The 21,068-nt window shown below is 36.8% G+C and overlaps 1 protein-coding gene across 22 annotated transcripts in view; it reads right to left on the bottom strand.

Annotated features, from left to right (window-relative positions):
* Positions 1 to 21,068, bottom strand: part of ATP2B2 (ATPase plasma membrane Ca2+ transporting 2) — a 440,214-nt gene that overhangs the window by 104,884 nt on the left and 314,262 nt on the right. For all 22 annotated transcript variants that reach the window (XR_011322006.1, XM_069769735.1, XM_069769737.1 and 19 more), the window contains 2 exons: positions 4,964 to 5,221; positions 3,840 to 3,965 (listed from right to left, as the gene is read on the bottom strand). Coding sequence is in view for 21 of the 22 variants with exons in the window: in XM_069769735.1 (XP_069625836.1) it covers positions 3,840 to 3,965; positions 4,964 to 5,221 (384 nt within the window). In the remaining variant the exon portion in view is untranslated. The remainder of the gene's footprint in view (positions 1 to 3,839; positions 3,966 to 4,963; positions 5,222 to 21,068) is intronic.

Here is a 21,068-nt window from a genome sequence, read left to right as displayed (position 1 = left end):
TTGTTCTTGAATAAGCTCTGTTTACTTTGTTTCAAATCCTTGTTGCGCATTGATAGAAATATGCATTTGTAAAAGTTAGGTTAGGATAAAGTAATGTTCTGTGAGTCTCAGTTCAGTGAGAACTACACTAGGTGAGCTCCTCTATGTCACTCTTTCATACCTTCATCAAATTAATCTAAATACCTGGGAAAAAAGTTTTAAACAGTAAGCCTCATAAGGTATTTTTTACAATGTTAACTATTATAATACGTGGTACCCCAAAATACTTCACTGTGTGCAATACTGAGGTCAGACTCATATTCAAAACTTCTCTATATAGGAATCATGGATTTCTGCGAACTTTGAACTACACAAAACTTCAAGGGCACATCAGGTTCAAAGAAGACAGTTGAGTAGCAGTCAGTTGGGTTATCCAAGCTGTCTTCATCTGTTGGCTGATACGTGCACATGCGCATTGCAAAGAAATTTAACGTCACCACAGTCTCATTTAAGCTGATGACTTTTGATGCAATGGCTTATGCTATATCATGCATGCAAACCTCTGTTAAAGAACTAAAAGAAGGAAAATGTTTTAAACAGAAGTACAGTGGAACTATAGGAGAGAAGCTCCTTCTTTTGGTTTCAGGTATATCAGAGTCTGTACTTCCATGTCTGCCTTCCTAGGTGGTACCAAATGTGCTATATACAGATGGAAATGAACCATCTGGTTTAGTCAGCACTTGTACCCTTAGAATTGCTTCTCAAGTACAGTAAATGACTATCTGGATGATTAAACAGGACATTAAGCACAGAAACTCATTTAGTTTAATTATGTCATTGAAACTGATTGAATATTAAAAATGTTGTTTCAGGTGCCAATGGTGAAAATAATACCTCCCGATTCAGGGTGTTTCTCTTTCACCAAATTTAGACTCACAAAACAAACTGTAGCTGCAATTCAAATGTTACCTTTTTTCAGTTATTCCTCTGTCAAACCCAAACTGTTTTCATTTCCAACAGATGCTTAAGGGAGAACAGTGGCAAGCAACATCCTGACTGTATTTGTCTAAATTCCAAAAGCCTACATGGAGATAACTTACTGATGTCTTCAGGTGAAAAGATAAGAGGAAAATTTAAGGTCTGTTTGATGTTTTTTGCAGGGGGTTGGTTTGTTGGGGTTTTTTTTAAACAAGTTTTATAAAAATGTAGGTCTAGGCTAAAATCCAACAGGAACTCAGTTATTAAACCAGGTCAAATCCACCCTGAAAGACATGGTGGTTTCCAAGCTTTGGGGGTTTGGACTACTAACAATTTCCAGTGGGCACATCAGCTCCCACACCATTAGGATTAAACCTTGCACTGTATGTATGGAAGAAGATAGTTTTTTGCATGATAGAATCTCAAATCATCAACTCTGCTCCTGAGCAAATAGAGTTCAGCGATTTTCTAACACAGCATAAGTAAAAATTTTTAAGTATGGAACAAAGGTGTATACAGTGCTTGTTAAAAATATCACATTAATTCTTCAACTTCTTTGTAATCATAATAGAGATTACATAGTAATAGAGAAAAATAAAGAGTATAAACCTTATTTAACTCTGCAGTAAAACCATAAAGACAAATTTGTCTCCTTATAGCAACGAAATTTGAGGTTTGGGAAAGCAAAACTAACTTGATTGCTTTCCCTTTCTCTTCCCACCATGCCCTTCAGGGCAATACTTTCATGTTTTTTCACAGCCACCACTGAAATCTATGGGTATTCAAAAAGATCTAATTCAATTTAGGAATATGTAAGAGTACACAAGTCAATGGAAACTTCATAATCAGAAAACCTCTAGAATTCAACAACAGGATATTTTAGTTGATAGAAGTCTACGATACTTCATGATAGAAGTTTCTATAAGAAAATATTATCAAAACTATCTCTGTAAAATGAAAATTTTATGCTAGTTATGAAGTTATATTTACAAAACAGTACAACTATCAGCTAAGAAAAAAGAAATGAAAAAAAAAAAGGACAAATATTTCAAGGACAACACTGGATTAAAAATTTTGTTAGGAATAGCAACAGTGAGCTATCCTTCCTCAAAATATCACTGCAGGCCTCCCTGTTTACACACTGGAAAGCATCTCCAAGAGAATTCTTAAACTACAATCAAGTTAAGCCTAAATATCTGCACTACTAGGATAAATCATGTTATTGTAAATCTAGCAAAAATAACAGTCATTAGTTTCATACATCACTCATGAAAGTCAGAACAGTTCCTTAAATTATGGTACATCAAGGAGTCAGAGGGACACCAAGAATTCAAAAGTGTCCCCACTATTCAGCATTTCTATGTGTGAGCTGCCTGCAAATGCTGAGCTCGTCATTGTATTTTCTCTGCACAAATGCAGCCTTCAGAGTTTGCAGCTACTCCACTAATATTTATTAGTCTCTAATGAATTTGCACAAACACATTTTTCAGATGCTCATAACTTGGAAAAACTTGGGGGTTTACAACATGAACAACAAAAGGTATACATTTGGCAGAGACACTGCAGCAAAACATTTAACAAATAAAACCCAGCATATTTTTAAAGAAACCAAAGGAAATTTTTTCCTAAAAAAAAGACATTTGTTTTGCTGTTTTATTCTCAGAAACGATAGGAATTTTTTGTGTCGTGATTTTTTGACAAAAATAATTCTCAATACACAGTTTCAGGCGGAAAGATGCTAGAAACTTGCTAAATTTAAAATTAATTAACATGGTCTTTTGTAACATCAAGTCCGTGGCAATGGCAAGTCTACAAATAACATTAGCAATTTCTTCATCTTAAGTTAATGTAGCCACCTTTTGACTGAAATCTGACGGGTTTTTACCAGACTGCAATTCTATAATTTACATAATAAACATTCACAATCTCATAATCAGTGAACTAATTATCTGATTTTAAGTTTGGAAAGGGTTTGCACTGTTAATTCATTAAAAATTTTCACATCCTTACTTGTTGCTACTTGTCTCTTCTGAGCAAAAGCATCTCCCAACAGTTGTTGCTTGGGAAACACCAGCTCAGTGAGGCAGGATGGGGGCAGGATTTCTGCAGGAATGCGTACCTACCTGCTGCATTGCAACAAAAGTATTCTATTTGGGATGACTCTTGGCTGACTGTAGAACCAGACAGCAAAGAGAATCCTTTCCATGAATAAAAAGTTCAAATGTATTTGAAAATGACTGTTTCAGGTTATAACACATTGATGATGAGTATGAGATCAGCAGGCTGTTATTTTGTGATCACGTCCCAGCTGGAATCTATTGACAACCAACCTATTTAGAAACTATCTTAATTAGAATTTTAAAAATCATATTCTATTTAACTGATTTACTGTATGGAGTTACATTATAAAACATAAATATTAAATATAACTTGAATTTACCACAGAAGTCAAGCCCACAATATTTTAGTATATCCATTTCCTTCTAAGCACATTGTTTCTTTGTCTATTGTATCTAGTATACACACAAAGAAAGTGTTTAAAGAGACTTTAAAAGGCTTTGAATTTAATGGTTAAATTAAAACTAGTATACAATGAATTGAAACAATTGTTATTTCCCTAAGTGATACTTTCCTTTTCCTCTGAAAATGTTTCATTACTTTCTCACTTTATAAAATAAGTATGACGATCAGAAACAATTGCTTTCAGTCAAAAAACAATAGCACGTCCTTTGAATGACAAATAGACAAGGCCAGTGTCTGTGTTCAAATGATCAGTTGTATCTAGGTTACCAAAACCTGATGGTGTGGAAAAAGAAAAGAAAACAAAACATGAACAAAGCAGTGCATAAAAGATAACTCAGCAAGAATTCAGGCACATTTACCTGACAGTAGCATTGGGTCTTTGTCAACAGATTTGCGGACTTGGTCTGACTCTCCAGTTAAAGAGCTTTCATCAATTTTAAGATCATTTCCTTGAATAAATATCCCATCGGCAGGTAGAAGATCACCTTTCAGCAAGAACATGGTAATGGAAAACCACAGTGGTTTAGTAAGATTGTTTTTATAATTACATACTGATTTTTATTACAAAATCACAATTAACAACAATTGAAATGAAAGCAAAAGTGAAAGAACTACTACCATATCTGTCCATATTAGCCATATTATTGCAAACCTATAAGGAAGGGCCTTCGTATTGCAAATATTCTTTTGCCTAATGCTATCCCAGAACCAGAATGCATCACATTTAACACATGATGAACATCATAATCACTGAGATTTGGCAGGAGGAGTACTCTTAACATGACATGAATGTTTCTCTATCAGACTTCACAGGAATTAACAGTGGCTAATAAACACTCAAGCTGCCCTTTCCCCTTCCCCTCTCAGGAAGCCCTTAGCTAAGTCCAGGAGAAACTTGATGCTTGACAGAACAGGCATTTTGCTGGAATTTGCAAGCTTGGTCAAACACAGAGTACACAGAGTTCCTGCAAAAGTCCTCCCATTCACTGGAGCATAGGGCTTTCCCTATGGCATATAGTTACAAAGCAACCACCTACTAGAAGCATCTGATCTGGGGGGACTTACAGGATCCATAGCTCTGGAGCAGCCCACCAAGTCAGGTAAGCACAGAGGCACAATTCCCTTTCACAGAGCATTTAAAAATACTTCCTCTTATTCCTAACTGGACAGAAACCAAAAATTCCAAATAGTGTGATCCTCCATGAAAGAGAATTACCTTTGTATGAACAGTTCTTGTCCTTGCCAGTGAAAGGAAGTGAAGATTACAAAATAAAATTAATTACCTAGTGCAATTTTACAGCAAGTATCTTTAAGTTCTCCTTTTGCTCTAACAGCCAAATTGTTACCTTACCATGGACAATAATGACATCACATAATTCTCTGTCTTTTAGATCACTTCCAGTGAAGTGAGTCTACTCTCCTAGAAAAGAAAAGGAGAATAAGTAAAGCTCAGAAAAGTAGACATGTAGTTGACAGAACTTACCATACTTCACCTGTGCAATATCACCAACTACTATCTCTGCCACCGGGATTTGGATAACCTGTCCACCTCGGACAACAGTAAACTTCTGTTCCTGCTCAATACGACTTTGAAGCCCACGGAACTGCTTCTCCTTGCTCCAGTCATTGAAGGCAGTGACAAGTACAACACAGATAACAGAGAGCAGGATGGCAGCACCTTCAATCCAGCCAGCTTCAGCCTCACCTTCATCTTCAGCTCCTCCTGTTGCAGTACCGCATCCTGCAAAGACAATGTAAGATTCGTTCAGTCAAGTGAAGATCGGGTTTTTCATGTTTATCACAAGAAGAAAAACTTGCTGTGAAATGACAACAAGGTTAAGGAATATAGCTGCTTTTTGAAGTACTGTCTGCTAAATGAAACTGGCAGAACAGAGAAAAAGTAGAAATAAAGATGTCTGCGGAAAAAAGAAAGAAAACAAATCAATAGAAATTGTAGATCTTTTAATTTTTCAACTGAACAAGCTATCCTTGGTAAACCCAAACTAAACAAACAGAAAAAGGCAGCACTAATTCTGTTATCTAAGAGAAGGGTTGATAGCTTCACCTGAGTCATCGAGCATTTCCAGAAATAAGGAGGACTTACTAAAAGTGACAAGAAGGACTAAAACAATGAGTAACATCAATCAATGCAAAGCAGTGGCATTAAATTAAAATTAAAGAGAACCAATTAAATTAAAACAGATTTAAGAAATAGTTTTCAACACAACTTCTAAATATTCTCAACCAAATGCAATTATAAGCAGCACTTGCTTATAAAAAAATACTGAGATGAACTAAGTATATTAGTATTTAGATGTGATAATGAAATGTATTAGGGAACCCTGAGTAAAAATAATAGCCTAATATTAATTCATCATTCTTCTTTACAGAGTAGTATAGTGGCATGCTTATAGAACTATATTATTTTTGTCACAAGTAAAACAGTATTAAAAAAATACATTCTATGTATTAATTCTAAAGTGGTAATTCTGAATTGCTTTATACAAATCTGCTAATTATTTTTTTTCAAAGTAATATGCAATTAAAATTTAAATAGATTTCCCAGCTAGTGTTCACAAAATAAAACTAATATAGATCTCCTTCATGATGAAATAAGGCCTAAAAAAAGATAGTTTATAATAGTGGACAGCAAAGTACACATACTAGAATCACACAATTCGGAGATATCCCAACTGACAGGAGAGAAAAAAAAAAAACCTCACTCTGAACAACCGAGCCTCCTCTCCTGAGTGACTGAGGGGAGGCAGAAAAGAAATCTTTTAATTTTTCATGAAGAATAGAACTAGGTAGGCATTTCACATCACTTTTCCATCTCACCCAGGTACCAGGGAGTTTAGCAATTTAGCAAGTGTCTTGCTTCCATCTATGACTAAAGTTTAATTTTGGTATATTTGTCACCTGTCACTAGAGGGAATTAACAAGCAATTTGATTTCTATTTTTAGGTTACAAAGATTTCCCTGTAACACAAGCATCAAAATTCATTAACCAGCGAAGTAATTACTCTTGTATATGAACAATAACAAAATCACCAAAAGTCAAAGGAAAGAAGATGAGACTGAATGTCCACTAAGTGAACAGAAGAAAATTAAAATAAACAGAGTTCTTACCAATGTTCTCTGTAGTTTAAATTTAGATTTAACCTAATTGAAAGGCAAAGCACACTCCCCAGAGAAGGGGCTTTCCTAGCAGGGATGCCCTTAGATTGATGATCTGTGTGAACCTTTACCTGCAGTACAAGAACCTTGCTAAAGAAACCAAGAAAGAAATCAAGTAACCTTTTGTAAGTTCAGTACCTTAAGCTACTTAAAACCAGTCGCAAATGCAACTTACAAACCACATCGTCAGTTTCTTCCTTCAGCAGAACATTACTTTGGGGAAGGACTAATGAACTTTGCTCTGTTTAACCTTAATTGTCTTAATTGGTCTATGTTAGATTTTAGATTACTTTTCCAAATTAATAGATTCACTTTTGCTTTGTTTGGATTAAGTGGTTGCCTAGTACAAGTAATTCTGTTTTGGCAAATATAAGACAAAAATTCACTATTTATTTTTCATTAGATATGATTTAGAATTAAGTATCATGAATATCCTATTCTTTTTAACAGCCTACCTCCTCTCCTATTTCTCACAAAAGAAACATGGTCTGGCCTATCCACAGTCAAAGACTGATTTTATTTCCTTTTTAGATGGTTGAAATTTAGCCAAGCTGATACAAAACTACAGAGAGGTGGTGTTTCCTACGGTGATGCCTTCATCCAGGTTAACTGACAACAGTAACGTGCAGATTGCCCCTCAGAGGAGGGCAGCTCAGCTCTTCGGTGGTTTTAGGCATTTCCACTGGGGTGATATTTATTTACTTTATTCTGTAGCATGCCTTCTTATGCTTTCGCTGAAAATCTTTGATTTCTGCATATGGATTACTGATAATTTACATCATGATATTTTCTAAAAAATCAAGAGCTAACATTATGTAATACTTAAATACGAGGTTTTAATTTGAGCTGTATCAGTATACCCAAAAAATCACCCATTTGAAGGACACAAGCTGTGCTTTGTCCTCCATTATAGGGATCCCATTGTGGCTCTGGACATGTGTAAACTTTATGGTAATATTAGATGAGTAGAATATCCTCTTCTCTACAGCAGAAGGCTACCTGTTTTAAGAAACCCACTGCTATTATTCCAAAGAACCAATAGGCCTCGTCACTGCCTCTGAGATGTGTCGGAGAAACAAGACAAGAGCTCGTCAGTGCACTTGAATGCAGTGCTAACACACTGTACCTTGAATGGCTTGGAGAGTAACATTTCTGTGTTCTTTCAGGAAAAAAACAAACCCCTTCACTCAGAAAAACAGGTTAAAAAATAAAAATATTCAGTAACTTGAGTAATGAAATTAACTTTGTGTGTATATGTTCTCAGAACTGATTTCCATGCTAATATAAACAATAACATTCCTAGTATGTTCATATAACCAGAAAAAATAATCTAACATAGCATGTAAATAATACACGATGTTATCATTAAGATGAAAGGAATTGTGTTACCTGTCTCATAGATTATGCACAAGCAAAGAACATAATTCACTCTTCATTTTACAGCTGAAAAAAATGTTTGTAAGAGTGAAAGAAAATCTGGAGAAAACAGACTGAACTTAGATCAAGCTCTTGCAAAGTGTCCCTAAATTTGACAAGCTTCTGCACTGAATAACAATTCGTGATTTTAACTTTTAAAATCCTGAGAAAATTCTCCATAACCCAATGGCAACAACAAAAGTTAAAATGCTTTTACTTTATTTTCTGTTCACTCAATCAGACAATGCTAAATTCAGATGGAGGAAAGGTATTTGGAGGGGAGGAAGGAATTCGTGGGGTGACAGCCAGGAGTAGAGAAATTAATTGACAGACATGGTGAAAACCAGAAGTTAGTCTTTTAGATGGATGGAAGAAATGATGAGTTGCTTTATGGATTTTAGAATCCTTATTAGTCAAGATTCAATCTGGCTTCTGTAAAACTACAAGTGTTGCTTCTTATGGCAATCCATTGGTCCAGGTTATCTGACAGACTAAGAGGTCAATCTGCCCAGAGAGGCGGACAGGTGGCATGAAGCAGACAGCTCCCACTGTTCCTATTCAATATGATTCAAAATTAAAAGAGTCAACTAGGATATGGGTGGCACAAATTCTTTTCTTTTTTTTTCCCCTCTCTCTCAAAGGATCAGAACTCAGGACCACAATCTGAAAGACCACAAAAAGGTTGGTACTACACAAACGGGAATCTTCCTGCCCTGCAGATCCCCAGCCTGCAGGCAGGCCAGCCACGTCCTCTCCTGAGCACCATGAACACGTGTGTTCCTGTCTCCTCTAGCTGATTCCCTCATTTAATCCCACATGTCAGATGAATGATGGTCCTAAGCTATCAGAAAAAAACTGTGCTTCATTATCAGTATGTTTCAGGTTAGGAGGAAGCAGAATTTCTGCTATGTGAGGAGTTTGAACATAAAGGACTAGATATCTCCAAGTTCAAGCAGCAGCTGAGCAAGTCTTTTGAATATCTAAGATTTGCAGGTAGAAACTTATAACAACACTTCAGAAATGAAATTGCACTCTCTGTGGATCTAGCCTAATATAACTAAACCCAGGCTCTTTACATGATTAACCAAGCTGATCATCAGAATTTCCCAGAATTTTGTCTTTGCTTTTTACAGTTCCACAGAAATGAAATAGGATAAAAGTGCTAGATAAATTAATGCAAAATGTGCACGTCATTCCATTATAGTAATAAACTCTGGCAACTTTGAGGGAGTACATAACTATCTGGTTCTTCCAACAGTAAGATTTCAGAATAGATTTTTTTGTTTAAACAGAGGTTTACAGAGAAGCAGGATTTAAAAATGCAACCTGCCCTTCAAGACATGACCTATCTGTCAGGAGACATTTTCTTGAACTATGTTGTGTTCTTGTTTCAAAAATATTTTGGAAGTAGTCACTTTTAATAGGGAAGAAAAAAAAAAAAAAGGAAACTTGCATCTCCATTGGTATAAGTTTATAGAATTCTTTCTTATATACTTGAGGAAAAACAATTTTTTTTCTTTTTCTTCTGCCTTTACATCACACAGGATTTTCTAGAAATTCTAGAAATCCTTATGTTAATTTACAGGAAGAAACTGTATATATTCATTGGAGAAAAAAATCTCATACTTCTTAACAATACACTTAATACTATCTGTCGTCCTTATTGTAGTACATGGAGTGACACAGTACTGACCTTACACATAAGGGGAAAATAAGGAATATTAATAAGACACACAAATGATGTAATAATAACATGCCTAAGTAGCAAAATATAGTTTAAAGCATCTAATGTTTATTAAGAATGCTCATATAAGCTTTAAAAGATTGTGTTAAGGTCCAAGATTGCTGCTATGCTTTCACAAGATAGTACTTTGTTCTCAATGTTACCAAAAAATATGCCTGATATTTTACTGAAAGGCACAGACTGAAAGCATCACAAAAGAATTTTTAATATCCATATGTGATTTGTGGTAAGGTTTTATTCCAAGACAGTGAATTGTGAAGTACTTATTTAAAATTATATTTAACATAGGTCCTATCTGTCAGAAAATTCAATTTTTAAAAAGTCAACAAGTTTTCAATATGAAGCTATTTTCTACCATATACTATGAACATATGCCATGTGTATGTCATTCCCCAAAGTCTCATCCTCATGAGACAGAAAATGCATACTCAGTTTGAAACTGAGATTATAAAGATTTGAATGCAAGTCAAGAACGTAAGGGGCTGTAACTCCTTTGGCATAGAAAAAGCAGATGAAGTTATAAAATGGATTCGCTTATTCCAAAGGAGTGTGCAGGGACTTACAGGTGAGCCGAACCCCCCACAGAGGAGTGGGAGGACGCTGACAGTGCGGCCTCAAGGAACGTTGAGAAATACAAAAGGGGACTAATATGATTGTGTCCTCCATAAAATATCTCAAAAGTACATTACCAAAAACTTGTGGAAAGAGAACAGAATTTTAAAGGCTTGAAATCTGAACAGAAATAGGTCAGCAAAGACTGTCGACAAAGTTTTCTGTTGAAGGGAGATGAAGGAAAGATAGAACCCAAAGGTAAAGAGGATTCAGGAAAAAAAGAATGGGAAAGGAATTCAAACCAACACACGTAGTCAGTCCATCTGAAGTCGCAGCAACCTGGGTTTCTGTCTCACCAGAGATTGCGAGCAACCTGGGAGCAAGAGCTGTGGGCAACAAAACCTGCCCAAGAACCTGCAAAGCTGAGCAAATACCCAGGCACTCAGCCTGTGCTGGACCCTTTGATGCACGCACTTAATTGCCAGTAATTTCAAAATAAGCCTGAGAAGCCTACTCTGCATTAGCGGTATTTTAATTCTATATAAGGTTTTAGAAAGAAAATATAAGAAAGCAAGGCCTAGGATATTAAAAGGGAAGGGAACTGTATGATAGAAAAGACTTCAATACACTCGTGCCAAAAGGGGAAGGTGAGAAAGGAGAGGAAGATACACGAGAGCAGGTTAAAGCATTTTGGAAAGACAGTAAGCAAGTAACTTCACTGTAACTGGCAGGAGAGAATAATTTGGTTGATGTTATTAATCATCTCAATTTGGTAAAAGCCAGAAAGGGGGAAAGGAAAAAAAAAAGGAAAAGGCTGCAAATAGCCAGACAGCATCATCTGACAGATCACCAGGCTCATGTCCTGTTGGAAACTGGAATGCTTTTAAGGTCAGGGACACCATTTCAATGTGCATTTCTCATAATATCAACCAAATCTGGGCAAATACAGAAAGAAGCATACAAGCACTGTGCAGCTAAAAAGAATATCTGTTTAAGATTTCAAATAGTTATGAGGAGATTCTTAAAGTCACTTTGAGTAGAATAACGATAATAATTACAAACCGTACAGTCTTAAGCTGCAGCATGGTAATTTTTAAATCAGAAAAAGGATATTTTTAAAAATCTGTGAACATCTGTATTCCTAAGTCCCAACCTACAGCACATACCTCTCAGCTGCTCATTTCAACCTACACATTTCTATTTTTAAGCTGAGAATACCTTGTGGCATTTAAATTCCCCAGGAAAATCTCCTAACGCCCCCAGAGGTAATTTTTTTAGTCAGTCAAACTGGTTTTGTCATCAGAAAGACAACAGTTCCCATGACAAAAACTTTTTATTTAATTGCTTTCTGTAAAGACATTTTTCCTTAGCTGCAACTCCAGCGCTGATGTTATTAAAGCAAATTGAGCAGCTCTAAGTTACAGCTTTTTCATTAGTAGAGCTAGGCTCTTGTTACTAACACCGTAAGTGATATTACTTATTTTATCAAACTTATTCAGTGGGGTAGGAAAAGGAACAATAAGCAAAAATTATGCAATAAATATAATAAACTCCCTTCCTTAGCAAGACTTTTTACACTGTAACAGATACTGTAATATTTATATTTACAAATTCCATGTTGCAGCATACCACTTGCTGCAAAATTAGTCCAAAGAGCGACTGCCAGTTACCGAAGTACCAATATTCCTTCCCCAAATCCTCTGTGTGATGATGCATCGTCAGATGTCGAATGACTTCAGTAAGGGCACAGCACAAGCCAGTGAGGCCACAGCCCGGCAAATCTCCAAGTGTCACCGCAGAGCCACAGCTAACAGCAGAGGTGCAGAAATTACCAGAACTTCAAAAATCAAGTTTTCTGTCTTTCTCTCATACTCTCCAAGGACTTATTCAACTGTGAAAAACATTTTCTAGTTACTTGTAGTAAGTCAGACTGTGTGCTCCAGAAACATATTCGTTTCTGTGACCAGCCACGCAGAAGGGATTTACGAGCATGAGATATTTATTCTACACACTTTTCAGGTTTAGGGTGCTTGTATGTTCACTAAAAGTGATTTTTGGATACTTATCTGAAAACGATATGAGAATTCCTTGCTTTGTGACACATCAGTGAGTTATATAAGGACCCCGGCAGGGAGGCGGGGAGGGAAGAAGAAAAAAAAGAAAGATACTGTCCCTGCAGGTTAGTTATATAACTGTCAACTTTAGCGTTCAATATTAAATATTTACACATTTTTGACATATTCATGTAAGGAAACAAATCTGTAAGCCCTGGAAGCATATATATTCACACGTTCCTCAGCCTGATCACAAATATTTGTGAGCAATGTTAATTAAAATACTCACTCAACTTCAAGAGATGCAGTATGTTGAGCAAGATTCTTCTGACTGGCACCTCCAAGGAAATGCATTTTGTAAAGATCAGTCAAAAGGCTGGGGTCCTAACTCCACCGAAGGCTATGGAAGGGGACAGGACCATACAACTACTTCTACAACGTTCGTATTCAGTTTTGTTTCCTTTTGTTGCCGTAGAGAAAGTAGAGAAAGGCCAATACGGGAATTTTAGTCACAAGTCCTGTTCTTAGGGATTGCAAGGGAAAACCTTGACATCCGATTGCTATAGTTTTACTGTATATTGCTCAGAGCTAAAAATGTCTGGTAAATACAGCCACATATTCCAAAGGTAAACCACAGTTTTTAAATGTAAGAACCAGACCTTGAAAGTTGTTCTCTGTGTTTATTCATGAGAGTTTAAGTGCAGTTACTCAACAATGCTTGCAAGGTCATGTCCTAGCTGAGTTTTACTTACAGAATTAATACTTCTGGAGAATCTCTTCCTGGAAAATATGTGAGAAGTTTTTATATTTCATCCCAAAGTTCTAAATCTCATTACCTCATGTCCCCAGTTGAGTTAAGTCATGCTTGGCAATCTGAGAATCTATCTAATGAGCAATATCTAAAAGCAACCCAGTTTTGTCGATGATCTACACATCTCTAATGAAGGGAAGGTATCTATGGGACTTAATTTTTTGCAGTCCAACACAGATTTGTAGAAACCAGATGTAAGTCACTTTACATTATGAAACAATTATTTAATTTGCAGGTCCCATATGACACAATGTGCACATTTTGCACTTTACAAGTTCTTAATGTGTTGTTACTGAAGCCAGCTCAAGGCTTAAACTTCTGTCATTCATCTATATCACTGAGACCCAGCAATGAATTTGCTCCCTAAGCACATTTGGTGCTGGTGAACAGTATAGAACTGATAGTTTTGATACAGCTGTCTTCAGACAAATGCTTGGCTCCCAAAACCTGATGTTCCACTTCATTCCAACTGTATTTTAGAAGTGATACATCTGCTTTTTTCTGAGTCCATGATGCACATAGTATCATTTCCATACTTCCTTTGGAGTTATCTGTTCTTGGGCAGAGAGTGATACCTATATCAGGCCTTTCCTTGCTGACTCTGAGAATCTGTGTGTAAACCTACATTTTCTTTCTTGTTTCTTCTTACAGAGACACCACATGTATGGTATTTCCAGATCTGTATTTCCAGATTTCCACAGTGCAATAAAAATATCAATTGACACAAAAAACCCAAACCACTGTTGGGTGAGCAGAACCTCACTTGTTCTCTCATTCAAAAGGTGATGGGTTCAAAGGAAACAGGCGTAAGAGAGAGAGTCAGAAAGACAGATAGACAGACTGCATACCCAGCCAGAAAAGTAGGAAGTTAAGAATCAAGAAGTTTGTAATAGAGAAGCTTCAGGAAAGACAATATCTACTAAATAAAATTTTAATGCAACCTTGTATAATCTAGAAGTAGGCCATTTGTAAGCATTTTAGCATATGGTAAAAAACAGGGTAGCATATTAGAAAACAATCAATGCAATATATTTTCATCAAAACACTTACAAAAGGGCAATTGTGTTCACTTAATTATCTTTTAAGTAAATACGTTTGCTGTGCAACCCAGTAAGAATTTACAAAACAAGTGTTTTCACACATCATCAAAAATACTTACCCCATAATAATAAACAATCATAAACAGCTTCACAGGCATTATGAAATGTATGAGATAGTAAAAACTTTTTAAAAAAAGACAAACTAATGAAATGAAATAATCAGCCTTCTCTTACCTTCTGTAAATAATTAATTATTTTGTGTTAATTGAGAGAAGTAAAGACTGTCAGTCAAAAACTAAGGCTCCCAATACAGGATAACATATTCCATAGAGCAAGAGCTTTGTCTACCTCAGGAAGGCTGTGCTGAATAATCTAACAATGACCTTCTCTAGTAAAGATACAGACTAGAAACAGCTTGTGTATCTGTTAGCGTAACCTATGACTATTCCATAAAGAAATATAAGCTGCTTATTATTATTTAACTGTTTCTATAGAGATATTGAGAAAATCTCAATCAAATACAAAAAATACTTACATTTGTCAAAACCAATTGTTTCGGATGTAATTTTTCATTTCAGTGCAAATATCAATGTCCACAATGACATTTCTGGTTATGGTTGAAGGCTTCTTTGTATTCATCCAGGACGTATAAAAATGGAGTTACAAAATTCTCCAAATTTAAGTCACTGTTCCAAGAATGCAAACCAAGTGTATATGGCCTTAACCGTAAACACTCTTGCTCAGTCATTCAGTTTAGGCTCTTTTCCCAGGGTTTTTCACAGAAAAAAGCTGAAAGACCTTGGTTCAGTTCCAATGCAGAATAGAAATATGTATCAATACTTTGCTGTGAAATTTTGTTTAGTGGCCAGCCTTGATACCTCCAGTTAGGGTTACTAAGGATAACTCAACTGATTTGACCATATCAGAAAAGTGTTTAAGATGCAGATGTTGACTACAATTTACAGCGCAAACCAATTTACAGCACTGAAGAACACACAGCACAAATAGGGGATTCCCTTTGGATGACATTATTTAAATGCCAGAACTATGACAAAACCTAATGTAAACCAGAAACTCAGTTTGAAAGATATATGTACTAAATTGAATTAACTATGTAGGAGACTATGATCCCAGAGAACTGCATGAGTTTTGAATCACTTAACTGGAACACTAATATAAATGGCACGGGCTGATTCAGAGTAAAATAAGGAGGGAAAGGAACGCCTTTTTTCATGATCATGTATTGTAAGACCGTACTTGGAATAGGCTATTGTGCCAATGTAAACAAAACATTATGAATAAAACTGATAGGAAGAAATTAGAATTTCTGTTAGCTTGATATTAGCAGTGAAGTGGCTGTCCATATGTTGACATTTATTCACTTGGATAAGTTTAATTAAGTTTGATTTAGAATTCTAACCTTGCTATTTAAAAACCCTGCATAGGGAACACTGCAGCTACTGGGGTAAAGTTGTCTTGGAAGAGCCTTATTAAACACAAATGGCTCATTTAGCTCCTGAACACAGGGCTGAAGAAAAAAAAAAGTACCATCTCAAGAAAATATGGTATATTTGGAGCTCCAACTATCCAAGCATGCAGTACAAACATGTCAGAAAGCTAAAGCTGCAGTTACTTAAGTGAGTTTCTAAAACCAGGAAGAATGTTCCCATTTCTCCCATAGCAATCCCTGACGATTTCCAGCACTTCCTAAATACAGGTGGATGGAGAGGAAGATTTGAACCCTTCCTCAGCTACCACTCCCAATGCAGATCACTGAAGGCACCAGGAAACACAGAAGCCCATGAAAATAAATAAATGCTTAACAGCAAACTGGCTATCATCAAGCCACCTGACTTTAAATAGATCTAAGAAAAACATTTAACATTTACACAGAGCAACAAATATTTCACAAATACGTAATTAGATTGAGAGCTGTCTTTCTTACTTATGCTTCATCTACTAAATCCTTACAAAAAAAGCCAATTCTCTTTCTGTCTGAAGGAGAATGATCAGAAGAGCAAATCCCTGAAGAAGGTTTTTAGGGTGACATCCACCCGAGTAATGGGTGCGTGTACTGTTCCATTGCTCTTTGACTGTGTTCTAATATAAACAAAATGTACTTGCTTCCAAAAATATTCCCTTTATTCTTTTTCATTTTTTGTGTTTGCTTTAAAACAAGATGTTCCAACCAAGATGATTTTAGAGAAAGACCGTATTTAACAGAAATGCTACCAAAAATTTGCAAGACAATATTGAAAAAAAGTTGGATTTGTCTGGAAATCTTGACAGACATTTCAATGGAGCTGTTAAAAAATCAAACCCGAGAACAGGATGAAGTTATGATTGCCAACTGATACATTTCACACATCTAGACCATTTAAAGAGTAATTGTCAACTTCTTCCAATCTACAAGCCGTGCAGAGAGAGGTTACGAAGAATAGGTTACTGATTTTAATAGGCCCCTTCAAAGTAATTCATGGATTCTCAGAGGTCCACAGACCACAGCTTGAAAGCCACTGATTAAGAAAATTTGCAACTGAGTAACTTAAGCAACCTGACACAGCTAGGAAACTGCAAAACCAGAAAATTAAACCAATGCTCTTTTGAGCTTAGGCTATGGCGATGTGCTGTAGAGCCAGTTCTTGAAACACCTCAGCCTCTTTTGACGCTGTTACTCCCTCATTCATCAGTCATGTTCATGAGAACAAGAAAATCAGGTTGAAAAAGATATGAAAGATTTATAGACCTCAGCCACAAAACCAGCTCATAAACTGCAGTGTTTATGACTTTCATTAAATTTCTCATCTTCATTACTTTGTGCTGTAAAGCTTTAAGAGGTGAAAAATCATGTCAGTAAAAGATTAAACATTATATCATAATGTCTTGCACCAGAAGGCATTAAAAATTTCTATCAACGCTAGCAAATAATGTGGCCCTATAAAAGTAGTTTTACAGTGCAAATTTATGTGCTAAGGAAACACATTTCTGAACTGTATTTTTCAGTTTAGTTTCATCCCAAAGGACGGGATGAAATCCCATCTGAATGCACATCCAGTTTGTGCACTCCCCAAAAGCACCCTGCAATGTGAAGCAAAGCATATTAACTGGGGACAAACAGGAGATGTAATTTCTGAAGTATACTCTGGATCCAAACTAAAATGTTAATGTCGATACACCCAAAGCAAGCTAAAGCTGCGTGTAATTAGGGTAACCTCCATTTAGAACACACATTCCATATATTCTGCATATTAATTTTGGTTTCAACTCACCTAGTTTTTAAGATTCTTAAAGTTTATGCATACTTAACTGAAACAAGATGAGCAGCATATCCTACAGAGAAAAGGCAGAACTCCTTATGCAGTAACAGAAATAAATTGGAATCAGTTGTTTAAATTGTTACTTTTCTGATAGGTCCCAATTTCCCCAGGTCCCAATTCAATACTTGATTACGCATATGTGTGCACATACTTCATGCTGAGTTTTATACATTTTGTCTCAAAGTCCTGTTTTATTGTTACAGGTTCCCCCCCCCCCAAAAAAAAAGGCAGCAAAGTGTAATACATCTGCCTTGTCATCACAGTTTTTGTGTTCAAAAAGGTATACCTGTTTTGTTTCAGTCATCTGTGCTTAAACATTTTTCGCAGATAATAATTTTCCATTCTAATTCAAACACACCAACAGACATGAACCATAACCACATGCAGACTTTAGGTTTTCACATAGTTTGTTTGAACTCATGCAGACTAGGTGGCAAGCAGCACCCTCCTTTGAAACTGTAAACCAACCCTATAACCTGATCCAAAAATACTTTCAATTAATAAATGCCACATAATAAACAGATTTTGAAAATTTTAGAACTATTTGAGATTTTAAAGCTGCTAAATTAGAACCGATTTTTTTAATTCACAATTGAATAAGAAAACACTCAGTATTCCTGTATTTCACACTGGTTTATTTTATAAGCTATTAATGTTAACTTTTGACAATAAAGATGTTTTCAGAGCTTTGGGGGTTTTGTTAGTTTGGGGGAATTTTCTTTTTTTTTTAAACACCAGGTAAATAATTTTAAGATAATATTTTGTATCCCTTTGTCAAATTCAGTGCAATACTTGTATTCCTCTGTATTATTGACATGTTGTTCAAATTTCAAATTCCTACTGAAAAAGCTGGGAAAGTTCCCATAAATAGCTATACATTGGTCTTTATAATCAAGTTGTCTTCAAGCAGACAAAATATGGCTGGAAATATAGTATGACAAATTGGTCTTCACATCCATGTAAAAATATAACAAGGCGGTGATGCGTTTAAATTCTTGAGACGTTTAGGTTATACACCAGGAATAACTGTCTCACTGCATGGACACTGAGACAAATTATCCAGGAAAGACACAGAACCGCCATCACTGGAACCTTTTAAAAATAAGTATGATACCTTTCTGTCAAGAACGGCTTAAGTATTGTTGATAGTGCTTTTGAGTATGGGGACAGACAAATGACCTCCAAGGTCCCCTCGAGTAGGTTTTCTCATATCCTGCCTTCGGATGCTGTCGCCAGGCTGTGGATTAACCAGGCCAGGGAGGAACAGAGACTGGAGGGCTCTCGGATTTATACACCCAGCGCTTGTCTCAGCCCTGCGCTCCTGATACAGGGAGCGCTGGGGGGCTTAAAGCAAACACAACTCTGCTGCTCTGCATAGGATGCAGACAAGGCCAGCGAGGCTTGTTCCCTCCGCTGCGGTCACGGTCCTCCTGACTCTCGCTGGGTGCGGGGGACGATGCTCGGACGACCCCCTGCCCCAGCTCCCCAGCGGTCCCCCGGCGCAGGCTGCGCAGCACCTCTGGACGAACCCACGGAGCCAGCCAAAATGAAGTCATCTCCCCAAATCCACAGAACCAGCCAGCTCGAAGCTGCCGAAATATGCCGGCGCAGCCAGGTTTATTACTCTCCCGGCACGGTCCCGCAGAGAGGCCCCGGAGGAGGCTGCTGTGGCACTGTCTGAGCTTTTGCGCTCTCCTCAGTAGGGTCCATCTTGAGCACGGGGCTACAAAACCCCAGAGAGGCTCTGCAGGTTCGCTTCACGTCCTGATGTGTTTGTCGGCTACAGCTGAACGCCGACAGCCAGGCTCCATCTGGCTCGATAAACAAGCCACCAAACCATCCTCACATCATGCTCTCCATGACCCCATACCACCCAGGACTCTCACCGATTCATCTAGTATTAGAGCCCTAAACCTAAATTTGTCCCATCTTTTAAATCTTGAAAACAACGTAAAAGCAAAAATGTTTCTGAAATTAAATAGCATACCCAGGTAATGACAACTCACATGTGCACAATTTTCTCCTCATGAAAAGAGCCTGATACAAGTATTGGGAGACAGCATGATAACTTGCACGCATGACAGTTTGGACATACGTGTTAATAGCTGGATACTCCAACCTGTTCTCTTCTCTGCTCCTGGATATTCAGACCTTGCATTGAAGCACGATTTAGGGGAGGAATTAAAAAGTCAAATACTTTCTTAAGCAACTAAATTTATTTAACAAAACAGATTGGGCTAATAGCACTAGAAGCCATATGCTGCTTCACCTCATCCTAGTTTTGGGAGGAAGGAGGTTAAATGGTGGGGTTCTGGCAGAACAAGCTGTTTTTAACAGGGCAAACACTTCCGCTTCTCCTATTTTTTTCTCCTATTTCCCGGGATGCCAACTGCTTCATCCCTTGTACTGACAGACGGTTTAGACTGGTTTAAAAAAATCCTTTGGGAATCTCATGGCTTAATTTTTATGAAGAATGATAAAAGTACTTGAGTGTGTGCAACAACACTCCTCAGAAGTTGTGTTTTGATAACTCTGAAATTAATCCATACTTCGAGATTAATCTATTTTATATAAAAATGCTATTTTTCTAATAGCTGCACTTCTATTGTCTCAGCTTCTCTTGCGAATTTTCTTCCTTGGACAGCACAATAAAAACCTCTAGTGAAGTGACAGCTGGATCAGTGTCATTTGTTCAGCAGCAAAGACGATAAAGGATTCCTATTAGGACATATCAGCTTTTAAGGCTGCATGGCCCTTATACCCTCCTATATACGACCTGTTTTTCCATTGATTCAGTATTCCTCAGTGCCTGAAGAACGTTATGTAACATGCTCTATATAGACTTACAAAATAATATACACACTTTAGGCTTGTATAGTCAAAACAAAGTCATTTGAAAGCACCCTGATACAAATGGGGGCTGGGGGGAATTCCAAATCTGTTCTAATTAAGGGCTAAAATGAAATAAAGTTTGAACTAAAACCCTCTGAAGAAGTACCTGGTTTGGTATAAGATTGTGTTTTACTAGACAAATGGTTGACAGTCCTGCAAAATTAAAACCAGTGCTTACAGCCTGCAAATAGTACAGATCAAGAACTCGGAAACGGCAGCTAGACTGCCCTGCCGTGCCAACGAGTGATTAGTTGACACTGACAGTGAGGATTACAAGACAGTTCAGCTGTTCCCTTGACCTTTTGAGATATACAAGCGATTTGAAGATGTTTGCTAATTATTCTTGTTTTCAGCATCTGCACAAAATTCTGAAAATATTTTAAGCAATTGTTCAGGGATGCTGGGTTGGTTTGTTTTTTCCTCCTCCCCTGACAGTTCACAAAGCAGGGTGGAAATTAAGATTCAATTCACTGCAAAGTATTAAAATGAATGAAATTCCACTAATTTTATTTTTAAAAGGCTTCACATTTTCTACAATACATTTTGCATTATGGAAAGGACTTGAAGAGATAATGGATTTTCAAT

The sequence above is a fragment of the Haliaeetus albicilla genome, chromosome 24 (assembly GCF_947461875.1).
Source record: "Haliaeetus albicilla chromosome 24, bHalAlb1.1, whole genome shotgun sequence".
In the NCBI taxonomy this organism is placed as follows: Eukaryota; Metazoa; Chordata; class Aves; order Accipitriformes; family Accipitridae; genus Haliaeetus; species Haliaeetus albicilla.
Note: the sequence above shows the minus strand (reverse complement) of the source record. Positions and strands in the feature narration are given on the sequence as shown.